The sequence below is a fragment of the Danaus plexippus genome, chromosome 5 (assembly GCF_018135715.1).
Source record: "Danaus plexippus chromosome 5, MEX_DaPlex, whole genome shotgun sequence".
Taxonomy (NCBI): Eukaryota; Metazoa; Arthropoda; class Insecta; order Lepidoptera; family Nymphalidae; genus Danaus; species Danaus plexippus.
This window is the reverse complement of record NC_083539.1, coordinates 1784174-1798910: the sequence shown is the minus strand read 5'-3', so window position 1 is coordinate 1798910 and position 14737 is coordinate 1784174. Positions and strand designations below refer to the sequence as shown.

Genomic DNA, 14737 nt, shown 5'->3' with positions numbered 1-14737 from the left:
CGTAATCGAAGATTATTAAGGAAGTTCAGTAGGTTGTTCAACCTATTATCAGTGAAAGCAGAAATTCAGAATAAGTATGAAAAGTATGGGTATAATAATCTTATCGAGAAGTTAAAAATTTGTATTACTTTTCGTATGAAGCTCGCGTAATAAGAGCCCTTAGGGAGAATAGCGTCGAACACTCTTTATTAAAAATCGTTGCTAGTGATAGTAAAGCCTGTTTGATAAAAACGTTACACTTATATTACAAAAAATTAATATTTCAAAACGAACCAGTAGTTACTGAAATTATCGCGTTCAAAAGAAACAAAATAAACATTCATAACTACTACAGATTTCTTCTTAGTTGATTTAACATCTATTTATGTTATAGAGGAAATAAGTCGAAAGGAAAAAAAAAATTAACATGCTCATATCACATACATATCTCGAAGAATTTCGAATATCCATTTTATACTCAAAACAAGTGAGTCCCTGGGATTGGATATAAACTTTTATGGCTTTGGATCACGATAAAACTATTTACATTATACATCGAAAGAGAATTTTTAATGTGCGTTTTTAAATTAGCTTTATAATCGGAGACGTTGATAGTGCTCTATCGTAGGCCAAAGGCGACTCCCGCTGCGCTCACCGGAGCGAAGCACCCAGCACTTGCCGCAAATAACTCGGCTGTGCCACTCTAATGATGACGTCATCGCTGTAATTACAGTGAAATTTCGTGACTGTCACGCAACGCTGACTAATATGTATTTGATGATAATGAAATACTAGTTACGTGCCAGAAACGGAAGGACGAATAATTATTGACGCAGACGGACGGATACGCCTAGAAAGAATTGACAGAATTATGTCTTAATAGTTCTGTAATAAAAAGTTGTTTACCATCACTGCTGAACAAAAACTTGTAACTAGTTGTCTGAATGTCGCCTACATGTTTCTTGTGTATTTGACAGATCATACTGATTATCTTATTGTCTGTTCTGGGATAAAATATTATTATTGATTGCACCAAAGCTATAATTTTTAGGATTCATGTTACGCAATATAAGCGATGTTGATAGGTTTCCGTTTTATAGGACGTTCTAAACTGAATGTCCATTTGGGTCAATTGCATCAATCACAGGCGAATTGTAACTGCCGGCCGCTCGTATAAGCATTCGCAGAACCCATGGCATTCTTATTTCGATTTGATGGAAATTACGATATAACGTGTACGTATAAGTCACACGGTGACCTCTCCCCGTCCTTTATAGAAACATCGAGTTAAAAAAGGATAGCTGTAATTTAAAACACAAAATTTACGCTCTCGTAAAATCGCTTACGCAATTTACAAGTGCCATAAAACGAAGTTTCGTAAGTCTTTTGGTTTTGCTATATTTAGTTTTATTATGACGCTGTCGTTTTCTATTATATCTTTTATTTATCCTATAAACCGACTGCGAAATGCGGAGGTACTCGAATTGATTGTACTATTTATGTTTTCTCTAATTTAAAGCGTGAATTTTAAGTGGTTTCTGTAATTATTTCTCAATTTGATGAAGTTTTTATACATTATATCTGTAAATAAATATTGTAAATTAAGGTTTGTTATTTTTATACAAAAATATATGACAAGTATCTTCAAATTTCAAGACATAATTAATCTCAATAATTTTCTTAATATTCTATATTTTTCGGTGTTATTTTCGGTGTTATATGTCTAAACAATTTTTTTTATTATTTTTTTGTTTAGAATTAAATCGGTGAGTAAAAAACATATTTTTCTATGAAAAACATCTATCTGTCATCAAAGACTTTTTGTCACTATGAATAAGACCTAATCGTAAAAAAATCAATTATAGTATTCAACTTGTCGTTCTGTATGAATGCAAAATGTTTTAAAATAAATATATGAACCTTTTTTTTTGTAAGGACAGTAAACATCAATGACCTGAGAACGTTTAATTCATGTTATAAATTGTATATGATTACTGTATTACATCATACTTTATAAAAATAACATGCTTTAGCGAGTCGATGTTTTTGTGATAACATCTCCGGGGTCGACGTACTTTGGACGATACAGCTAATGAAATTGTTTGACTCAAAACACCTTTATTTAGATAACATTTAAAACTTAATGAGTTACATATGTCGTATAGAACCATAAAGCCTTATTGTTGATCTGCGATGGATGTAACATTTTTCTTTTAAGCTTCTATGTTATTTACAAAGAAAACTTAAAGTCTTACTAATTTTGATTTTTAAGACTTATATGAAAATAGTCCTCAATGAGTCAGGTAGTCATACTACTTGACACTGGGTATCGTTAACGAATTATCTGTGCCCAGTCATTGACCTAAAATAATTGATAGGAGTGTTTTAAAACTATTATGATTTGTTAATATATTTACAAATTATGTCTTAAATTGAACAAACACTTTAGCTTTATTATAAACTTCTATAAGATTCTTCAGATTGACACTTATATCTAAGTATACTTAATTTACGTTGTGACATTTAGTGAGATTTAAATTCTATACGCGCTGTATTGGTATTGTCTAAAGACAATACCAAAATGGTAATGGATGCATTTGCTTCATAAAAACGATCAGATTATTTGTTGACACGCTAAAGTAGTCATTGCACGGAGGAGCCCCGGCGTATTTAATGAGATTTTGTCACTGAGACGACTGCGTCTCTTGTGATTTATTTCTAATTGTTTATTAAGATATTCGTTTATAAAGTTATGTCTTATGTTATAAATTTCAAGAGCTGAGAACCGTTGTAAACATTAGGTAAGCGGATGATTACCACCGTTATAATGTCCTGTCAAATAATATTAACATTATATTAAAAGGGTGAACACAACGATATTGTAATATGATTGCTATAAAAGGTGATGCAACAACGGAACGGGTTTTAACTCTCGATCGGCTCCTCGGCGTCTGGCGGACATATTTTAATGGTTTGTTTCATTGTATTGATATTATACCGCTGTAGCTTCCTAACAATACATCAGTCATATAAGCGTCAATAAAATTTTTAAATAAATCATCTATTTACTCGTCAACTTATCATCATCGTGTTATTTATGTTACAAAAATTTATTTGCCTACGTTAATTTTTTTGTAATCGTGAAGTGAACCGTTCGTATACCTTACGTAATATGATTTATAATGAAAAAATGTTCAAGTAAATATCCCGTCCCTTGCTATAATTGATAAAATCAACTCGAAACTCATCAGTGGATCCTGTTCAAACAGATTGGCTCTCGGATAAAACATGCTTCTGTTCAACGAATGTCGTATCCATGACAAAACATTTGTTCTCACGGCAGCTCTCTAGAGGAGAGGTGAAAGCGTTATCTTTGGTATCGGAGCGCGAACAATGCGAAGAGCATGCCGGAGCCTATCAAGACAGTACCATCTAGTGTTCATACGACTTTCACTGGACTCTTGTCTTGACTATAACACCTTGTTGGAGATCGTCTTATTAGCGTCGAAAGTATCCAAAGAGAATTTCACATCGCAAAATGAAAAGACCTCGGCATTGTTTACAATGCGTCTAAATGATCAATATTGAAAGGGTGTTTTGAAGATTTGATGTTCAATAAAACATTCAAGCAGAGGAATTGTGTTTGAAGATATGTTAGGAGGACTGTGGTCGTGTATGTTAAGATTGTAGTGATTTAGTGCAGGGCTGAACCCACGGACCTAATTACAAAGTGAAATAAGCTGTCCCTCGCGCCGCGCCGCCTCTGATACAAACCCAGCGCTCTAAGAATACGCACCCATTGAAAGATAACATGACTGTCGATATTAAAATATTCAAAATAACAATCCACAAAGAAATTATATATATCATAAATCATAATACAGTGAATTAGACATTTTTACGCATAAGATATTATCAATGTTTTTTTAAGATATATGAAAAAAAAAAGCTGCTATTAAAACAACCATGTTTTCTAGAGGGCATTCATCTTAAATATTATTACCAGACGTAAAGTCTGAGCGATCAGTAACTTAAACAACGATTTCTGTCTAAATGCACCTTTACAGTATTCAAATCAGTATCGACATTGTGAACATAGTTATCCGCTATACGCCCACAACAATGTAACTTACTGATGATAGTCTACGAAGGATCTAACAGCCGAGAATTCATCACAGATTATATCTTAATTATACGATTTAATATCGTTCAAAAAACTATAAGCTCAGTTATACTACATTTTTTTGCTATGTTTTTTTTTTTATTATAACATTCAACATGTATATAAATATATATAATATATATGTACTTTATTAACTTTCGTTTAACTTCCTAGTTCTGCCAGACGCTAAGAGTTTTATTAAGATGAATTCTCCGGCGTTCTATTTCAAGTAAGTAATTTAAAGCTCAACGTAAACTCAAGCGGTATTTCTGTGAGAAAATCTCTATTTTGACATCTTTCTCGACCATCAGTTTCTGTGGGAATCGACATCTGCTAGCTGCCTTCCTCCACTGTGACATTCCATTCGACAGTTTACTTTATTTAACATTTTCATTCAGCTAAGTGAGTTTTCTTTGTGTCATATTACGATGGCACATACTGTACATATAATATACATGTACAGTATAGATTCTATCAAATAAAACGATATTATTAGTTGTACAGGAAGTGGTCTGATTGTTCTTTATTGATTTTTTCTGCTAAATAGCTGTTACTTTCTTAGTTTGCGAACTAAAAATCTTAGTGAAATTGAAAACAACCAAATAGCAAAATTTTTATGTTAACTAACATAAAATGTGACTTAATATATATTAGGATGTGATCCAGATCCACTTTTACAATACTAACCATTAGTATATGAATACGTGAAACAAAAGCTTCGTAAATTTCTACTTCTATCCTAGAGAATTGTTTGAACGAATGTTTATACAGAATAGAAGTATGTAAAGCTATTCTTTTGTATAAAACACGTAATACCTAAATGTTAGAAATTTCATATATCTAACTTTTGAACTTTTTATTATAGCTAATGGATAAAATATTATTACTGCCAATGAATAGAATCATCTCATCAGTGACCCAGTGTAGTGTGAAAAGAATTAACAAGTGTCTGTTTGAAATGTATGTTTTTTTTCTCTTTCGCAAAATCTTACGGACAAAATGATCTGGTCCAGTAACGCTGAATTCCAGTTGTGATCGCTGAATTATGATCAAATGTTGATCGAGGACGTTGTGTTATCTAAAGTCACATATTCATACTTAGGTTTATACAATACGAGTCATTAAAACAATATATAATGTGAGGTGAATTACAAAAAAAATCTATCACGTAAAATTGTATTTTTATTATTTTTATTTAATTTTAATTACCTGAATTAAATAATGCCGGTCACGCCTTCAGTCATCAAGATTATATTAAAAGCATATACATATATATAAAAAAAACTATTTCCATTTCAACGAATTATCACTTTGAATTCGTCTTAGCAACACCGCTCGTTTAAAAAGCATAACTCGACTTTCGAGCGCGTACAAAAAAATTCATTTACGGTCTGAAGTTAGAGAAAAAAAAGAGCAGTTGCTATAAAATCGCGAAACGTGCGTTTATATTTGGCAGGAGTTAATTTGCAATCAATCACACCCGCAATGATCTGGATGATACGTTTTCAACAAAAACCTGTTTAATCTCAGCCCGGATCGCCGGCTGTGAGATCGTCGCTAGCCGTGTGTAAAAACTATATATAAATTATTAATAAGTTATTGATATAAAATGACTGTGAAATTAATAAAAGATCTACGAATGTATCACGGCGTGATTTAAATTTTCCGTCTCGATTGTAACGGATCATAATAGTAACATTGGCACAAAAAAAAATATTAATTCTTGTTAGAATATAAAATGAAGTAGCCATTAAACAGGAGATTGTTATTTAGTAGGTGTATTTTTATATGAAAAATTTTAATAATGTACACTTCTATTTAAAGTCGGTTATATACTTACATGTACATATGTATGTATAGTTATATATAAAAGTTTCTGACGACCTCAATATCTACATAGAACGGTACATAATAAATTTTCCAATTTTCTAAGTGTTTGAAAATAAAATAAATTTGAGTATTTTACCGAGTAGTGTCGAGACTTGTGAGATTTGAACATACTTAAGTTAGAGTGGTTTTGTTAAAATCTTATCTCTTCGGGGACTCGTTTATAATTTATTGGTCATAAGTAATATTTAATTTTAATGACACTCCGTTGGAAAAGTAATGTCATATATATGTTAGTCTTTACGATTATTATTAAATAAAAATTAAATAATGACTCGTCTGTTCCAGTTACTGCCACACTCCCACCACAGAGGCCTTGGATCCCACTTACGAGACCCAACAGGACTCGTCCGACATGTGAGTATAGTAAAAATTCTTCAATTGCAACAATTATATATGCTTTTTTTGGGTTCCGTAGCCAAACAGCAAATCATTTAAATGATCTCTCATATAATGAAAATTATTTTGCTCGTTTTAACGTATTACGCTACCCAACCCTCCGCGCACAGTCCGACTCGAGTCTGGCTATTTTTTTATAAACGTCAGCAGTTGGCTTTTGTTTCATTAATAACAGCTGCTATGCAAATTAAACTATTAAAATTCCTCTCCACCTGTTTGATAACCAATGAGAGGAGTCGATATTATTGCAAAGTGCTAATAGAATGAATTGAAACAAGTCTCGCCATTTGATGGTGTACATGTGTGTAGGCGCGGTGTGCGCCGTGTGTCGTTAATAAGGGACGGCCGTGACATGATCACATTGCACGATCATGTATGTCCTGGGAGTTGCATGCATGGGCGGCATGAGCATCATAACTCGGTGCATGATTGCAATAATTCAGATTCGATATACCGTCTTGTTTCTCCGTAGTTTGCCCGTTTCGACATGTTTATTGTCGTTGTTATATGAAAGCTATATAAATATTTGTATCGAATGCGTTTTACTAGTGATGGCTATTCATTTCCTGGTATAAGATATTAATTACGCTTAACACAAGCTTGTAGACACTACAAACGAAGCGTCTCACGTTTGTCGTTCAATAACCTACGTTAATACTATGTGTTATTATTTATGAATGAAGAACTGTTAACTCTCCGTTAACAGTGTAACGACGCAAACTTGGACTTAGCATACAGTTATTATTTGTAAATCATTTCAGTGTCTCCGCGTCGGTGTTTCTTTTACTAATTTATTTAATACACTTTAGTACTTAACCGACCGTCAAAAGAGCGTTCTGGTCACAAGTATGATAGTTGTTTGACAATACAGCCCTTTATATTTCATGAAAAACAAACGAAAATAAACTCTAAGTTTAATAAATAAGATATATACAAATGAACAGTAATAACCCAGGTGCGACTATAAAAAAAAATTATAATAGCCTTAAAACCTTTTATTTGACTGTTTGTAATTATAAAACAAGATGTGATTATTTTATTTACTTATACCTTCTTTTCATAATATTTCGTCATACATAATTTTCTTTTAACCTCAACTCTAATATGTAAAAATACAAGATATAATTATAAAAATTATTAATTAAAATTAAACGGAGTGTTGGTAAACATTTTTCATTGTCTCTTAGTGATTACGCGAAATACTTTACTATGACAAGTTCATATATCTCAAACACAATATTTAATTTTTTAACTGTTAATGCTCACGCGCGTGAATAAGGCTAAAACTAACAAGAATTTCTTAATGTAGTCTTTTCGAAATTTATTGGCCATAGTTATTTTAATTTATCTCCAACTTGTAGACACTTTACGATCGCCGAACCGCTATTCTGTAATTATTCATAGTTTAACTAGAACAAAAAAAAACTTGTTGTTAAATAAAATAAAATATATTAATCGTCAAAATAAAAAATATCATAAACCGTCCAAATAAATATTAAATATATATGAATGGGATGACGCTAAATCAAATGTGATGTAAATTAATCAATTCGTATGTTAGTATTGTAAATTTTTATATAAAAAGCAAATAATGTTTACAATTATGCAAATACGAACATTAATTATGCAAAACACTATATACATTATATATGAAAATCTGTTACAAGGACAGAGAATGTGAGAAGGTCGAGACTCGACGCGTTCCCTAACACTGAACATTTGATAATCCGAAACTAGATAAACCTCAGGGATATTAGATTACATGATAGTAACATTTATTATGCAAAATTCATTATTATTATTATTACTCATTGATAACTTAATGAGTTGTTTATTTTTTTTAATTAAATCGTATAGCTTCATTAGCAGTGAGGTTTGGATCGCGAACGAGCCCACGGTCAAGTCGTCTAGGATAGAGGAAATGAAACAATGCACAATGAGGTATTGGTTGGTGTCTGATGACCTCGCCGCCATCGGTGACCCCGTGATCGACATACCTTGCGCGACAAACCGTTCTTTTGTTTATTTTTTGTATCTATATATATTTTTTTATGTTTGGCCTTGTTACATAAATCAATATTTTTCATTTAAACTTCAAATAACCGAGTATAAAAGATTTTTATTTTTTCATTTTTAGTTTATTAATTTTTGTCGTCACTGGCGCGTCACTCGAGGTGTTTTTCTTTTTGGGTTTTAAGTTAATAAAAACTAATACGTTTCCTCTTTTTATCAAATCGTTACTTTTATTTGTTACGTCTCTGATTTGAAGAAGTTTGTTTTTATATGTTATGAGAATATACCTGTGTCTAGTTTTTTGTAACCTCATGATCTATACGAGTTTCTCCAATAAAAAACGTAAAAATCCTATTAGTCTCACACTAAGAGTAAATAAAACAATAAAGGAATGTGCTGTAATTGAAATCATATATCAAATTTAATATTGCGAAATAGACAAAGTACTCGATGCGCGTTTGAAGGCATTGTATAAATGGCATCCAACATACGACTCTACGCCTCCTATTATATTCATATGAGGTGTACTGGCTTGTTTGTACTGTTGTTATTGTTACGTCCTAAATATTGTCATAAGTACATTATAACATACATATCACATGCTGATCATTATGCGTTGCTCCAAGACAAAGAGATTCTCTCCCTTCGCTATATTTTGTTTTATAATTATCACAAATTCTGAAAAATAGAAATTGGGTATACCCGAAATTCATATCTGATAACTTAATGTGATGTAATTTTCAAATAATCTTTGCCCATTACAAATTGCAGTATTGATTAAGTCATATAAATGCAAATATCTTGGAATATTTCAAATGCATTTCAACAAATGTAGTTTCCCATAAAACTTTGTCCACATGTCGTATGTAGTCGTTCCGTTTGATGTACATGAAATGTCGCAATTTGAATAAATTATGAACGAAGTCGAGAAAGACCTATTCAGTGGGTTTGCGATATGTACTATTAATATTAAAGTTATTTTTGTCTGTAATTAGCGATAGTGGTATAATTTAATATTACACGCTTTACCATTCACAGTTTTCTGAAATTAAGCGGAGTTAAAGCGCTTTTAGGGGCTTTACATGTATAAACTATTAATACATTCTTCCTGATTCCAAATGAAATAAAGATTTCTTAGATTATATTGAAAAGTATCCTAGCTACTTTTGATATCTCAAATCAAAAATACCTTTAAACTACCTTAAATATACAATAATAATATGTAGTTCTGTTCTTATTATAACAAATTACATGAATTTGTCAGTTAGTATGAATAACACAGATGCTATTTTATTTGTTGACCTTCCATTAACATTGCTTTTTGTTACCGTGGAGCCTGATTGATTATGGCAAAAACTTGTTACAGTCGCGTTTAAATTACACCGTATTATAGGCTACGGCTCAATTAGTGACCAAGAAAATAGCATGATACGGCTCTAATGGCTGAAGGTGAAATCAATAGAGCAGCGGTCAGTGCCGACTGTCGGCGGTCCAGCACCCCAGCTCCCACTAACTACGTCTCGTTAGCACCTATTGAATCTTCTTACGTCACACGTCACACCGAACCGCGAACACTGTTTAATAAGTCCTTTGCCTTGCCAATCCCAACAGAGACCATCCGTTCTCGAATGTAATGAACCTTTTTTAAAAACTTAGCAAAAAACATCTGAACGCTCACGAATACTATCTATATTGTAAATCATTACTCGGACGTGACTGACTTTTGTAACGGTAACGTTTCATTGTTTAATGAGATTTAAGTTTAGTTATCATTATCAGAACTGCAGGCTATGGACAAAGGTTTGTTTAACGTAAAACGTGATTGCCGCATGAGCGGAGAAACGACTGATATTTTTTTTCTGGAATTATGGGTCAGCTCTCATTAACTAATCTGAAAGTTGAACAAGCGCTGTTATATGCAAGGAACTGTTTTTCCGTTTGTTGTTTAATTGAAGCTCCAGACTAGAGCTCGCTTATACTTTTGCCACTAGCATAAATATATCGAGTGCAGTCTGTAAACCTTGCATTCTTAAGTGAAGCACGAACTTAATGATTGTTTATTTTCCACTGAAAATTAAAAAAAAAATACTTTGATATTAATATGTTTTTGGTGTTTAAAATTAGTAAAAAGCCGCTGAAATAAAACGCTAAATGAATGTAAAACTTATACGTCGCAATGGATGTAGCTGTTGAGGTTTCATGTAGCCCGCGGTGTCACCATAAACTGCCAGTGATTATCGATGCGAGCATTGTTCAGCCAGCGTTTGGCATGTGGCTCGCGTGCCGCACTCATCCGGCATACAATGGACCAAGCACGTGCTGCGGTGCTATTGATCGATCACTGTCGCCAGGTGACGTACTCAAAGATTAGCTTAGCTTAGACACTGTCTTACAGAAATATCGTTGTTATTTCGTCCTCATATCATTGAACGGTTTTGGTAATTCACTATACAAAAATTCAGTTGAAACAATTTAAGGAAACCATCTCACGATTCCAATAACATGTCTTATACTACGATTATCCTAAACATCACCCGCCGTCTAGTTATCGGCGGTCGCGATTACAACTGTAATGATGCTGAACCGTTGATGATGCTAAGCGTTTACTATTCTACCTCATCCAACAATGTACCTAGAGACATGTAACTACCATCCGCTGCACTTAACACCGCAGCTAAACTAGGAACTAAACGGCTTATTTTCTGCACTCGATATTGCAAAAAGGCGGTCATCATTAGGGCGAGCGACTTCAAGTCACGATACGGCTATCGAACGCTGTGCAGATTATAAAAACAAGAGGCATTGTGTCGCGTGCCGGCGCAACGGCTTATATCGTATGTGGAGCGTAATATTAATGCCATTTAATTGGTGCTCTTGTTATTACTAAGCATCTAATACACATAGATAATTTGACAGAGTTTATGCTTTAGAAATTTTTTTTTTTTTTTGGGACAGTAGTGACAATTTAATTTAAAAATATTGACATGGTTTTTTTTTCTAATCCAAGAAAGGACTTTACTTCTGGTAAAATAATTTTTATTTATGTCATTATTATTTTCCTAACAGGTATATTTACGGTGATGTGCTACAATGTACTCTGCGACAAATATGCAACAAGACAGATGTATGGTTACTGTCCTAGCTGGGCTCTCGAGTGGGACTATCGGAAGAAGGGCATCCTTGATGAAATAAGACACTACTCCGCGGACATCATAAGCTTACAGGTTAATACAAAATATATATTCCTATATTCAACATTAAATTATCGTTCAATATTATCAATAATACTCAGAAGTATAAGCCTAAATTTAACTATCCCACATGGTCTTAATTTTATAAAACAAATATTCTTAGCTTTGTTTTAGTCAAAGAGGTCATTATTAAATTTATTTTCTGTATTAGATGGATTCATTACGGTAACTGTAGGAGCAGTTTTTTTGACACCACAAAGCCGGTTCATTGATCTTAGCTTTGTATTTCGTTAAAAGATATATCATTGTCGGGAGCGGAGTATTCAAAACTTCTTCTGAGTTATTATGGTGCTAAAATTTATTATAAAATGCTCACTTAGGATAGCGAGTTAATAATGAGCCTGAACGCTTCCAACTCTCTGTTCTTACCATACACAAAGATTTATTTCATTCGGTTGTTGCATTAATTTACAAACAAAAAATTGCTTTTGTATTTACTAGCATTTTCCCACGATTTTGTTCAAGTAAATGTTTTTTTTTATATACGATTATTATTATTCTTTCCATGCAAAACGACATTAGTTTTTGAATGGGTGTCTGACGTCGAAAATGGCCAATTACATACTTATAAAAAAAATATATTTTTCCACCATCTTGACAGATTTTGCGTTATTCGTGATGATAATTGAAATATATCTGAAATTAAATGTCATCTCAAATGTATTATTTAAACACCCAATGTTTCTTTGAGAATATTCTTTTAAATGCCTCTCCTGGTCATAAGACGTCTCTAATATTTCGTATTTAATTGTAATTGTATATCAGCTTATAACATGTAAAACAAATTACACGTGAACAGGAAGTTGAAACGGATCAGTTCTATAACTTCTTTCTACCGGAACTGAAACAAGACGGTTATGATGGCATCTTCTCTCCGAAATCCCGAGCGAAGACGATGTCCGAGTCGGAAAGAAAATACGTCGATGGTTGTGCGATATTCTTTAGATCTGCTAAGTAAGTTGTTGTTAGACGACTGTGTTTTACTTGTTGATATTAACTTTACAGTTTTATAAATAATAAAAATTGTTAAATAAATTCAACAGATTCTCACTAGTAAAGGAACACCTTATAGAATTCAATCAGCTAGCGATGGCTAACAGCGAGGGTTCAGACAATATGTTAAATCGAGTCATGCCGAAAGATAATATAGGTTTAGCCGCTCTGCTGAAAACTAAAGAAGCTGCTTGGGAAAACGGTAAGTGAGTTGGCCACAGAAGTTTGAGAAAATTGTCGAAATAGATTAAAATACGTGAGTTATGGCGTGTTTCAGGCGTGCCAACGGATTCGTCCACATTAGCACAACCGATACTAGTTTGTACGGCACACATCCACTGGGATCCGGAGTTCTGTGACGTGAAACTGATCCAGACGATGATGTTGAGCAACGAACTGAAAAGTATTATGGAGGATTCGGCAAGGACACTCCGCCTCAGCGGACAGAAAGACAACGTGCAACTGTTGCTTTGCGGTGATTTTAATTCGTTGCCGGATAGCGGTGAGTTTTTGTCCATGATCTCTTTTTGTTGATTAGAAAACGGATTCAACGTTTTTGCATACCTTGTTATATTTATTACCTCTGATTATTACAATGGTTATTTGCCTCTGGATTCGTTAAAATAATATAAAATCAATACATATTTTCATGTACTGAATTTAAAAATGTTGTAAAATGTTTATTAGCTCATTGAAATATCATCACGTGTTTGCATATATTATTCTTAGCTTTGGACACAAACCGGTATCGAAAGTTCTTTAATGTTACAAAGCTTAGGACAGGCCAATGAAATTGTCTAGCATCACTATGCCAGAAATAATATCTCACTTGCTAATTGCTTTAAATATGTTTATATGAGCAACAAGCAAAAGTCCTGCCATCCATCCCTTTTGACCCTCCAAAATATTCAGATTTATCTAGCACTATATATATGTGTTCATATAAATTTCCAGGTGTAGTAGAGTTTCTGTCTGCTGGGCGTGTGTCATCTGAGCACCGAGATTTCAAGGAGCTCGGGTACGCGTCATCTCTCCGTCGTATGCCGGGCTCGGAACACGAGTTCACGCACAACTTTAAATTAGCCTCCGCATACAGCGAAGATATCATGCCCTATACTAATTACACGTGAGTTTGGTTACGAATACTATACTCTGATCTCCGACAGGAATTATATGCAGTTGGACTACAGGAGGACTGAATGGACTACATCTAATGCTTGTACTATTGTCCATAACACATATTATCTTGATGAGATGTATGAAATATTTAAACTGACAGCTTCTCCAAAGAAATTGTCCACATTGGCACTATGGCGAAAAACTTGCACTTTTCACCATAACTTAGTTTTCGATCGTTATAACGATCATTATAAATTTCCTATGATACGCCTATCTCAAAGATGGTATTATTTTTGCAAAAAAAATATTTTTTGCTTCGAAGTGAGATTTTCGTCTATGGATGCGGATGGATGAAATGCTCCTATGCCTTAATTGATTCCAACTAAACAAACTATGCCACTTCATTCCTTGGTAATAGCGGACTAATTGTAAATATGTCAAAAAAACTTGAATGCGTCTTAAAAACATTCAGCTTAGATACTTTAAATAATATATTAATTTTATTTATAGATTCAACCAGATGTCGACACTGACATTCCAATATTTTGCTTTATTATCGTACTAAAATCAATATTTATAGAAATGATAAATAATTTCAATCATTTGTTCTGAATGATCGACGGGAGTTACTTCTGTTCTAGGTTCGACTTCAAGGGTATCATCGACTACATATTCTACAGCAAGCAGTCGATGACGCCGCTGGGTCTGTTGGGGCCGCTGTCTCAAGACTGGTTCAGGGAGCACAAGGTGGTGGGCTGTCCACACCCACACATACCATCAGGTCAGCTATTTGTACTACAAACCTTAGAAAAACACCTCCGAAACACCATTCAGATAAAGCTATATTTAAATCTGTTTGATCACGTCAGTATTAAATACTATAATCAGAATATAAGGAATAAGTTAGTACTCTAACAAGCTTTTTGCTGTTGGC

General features: G+C 33.3%; 1 protein-coding gene across 1 annotated transcript in view; it reads left to right on the top strand.

Annotated features, from left to right (window-relative positions):
• Window positions 1-14737, top strand: part of LOC116769237 (CCR4-NOT transcription complex subunit 6) — a 103093-nt gene that overhangs the window by 83846 nt on the left and 4510 nt on the right. The window contains exons 5-11 of the mRNA XM_061527769.1: window positions 6317-6385; window positions 11507-11664; window positions 12491-12645; window positions 12735-12886; window positions 12962-13186; window positions 13639-13810; window positions 14445-14584. Coding sequence (XP_061383753.1) covers window positions 6317-6385; window positions 11507-11664; window positions 12491-12645; window positions 12735-12886; window positions 12962-13186; window positions 13639-13810; window positions 14445-14584 — 1071 coding nt within the window. The remainder of the gene's footprint in view (window positions 1-6316; window positions 6386-11506; window positions 11665-12490; window positions 12646-12734; window positions 12887-12961; window positions 13187-13638; window positions 13811-14444; window positions 14585-14737) is intronic.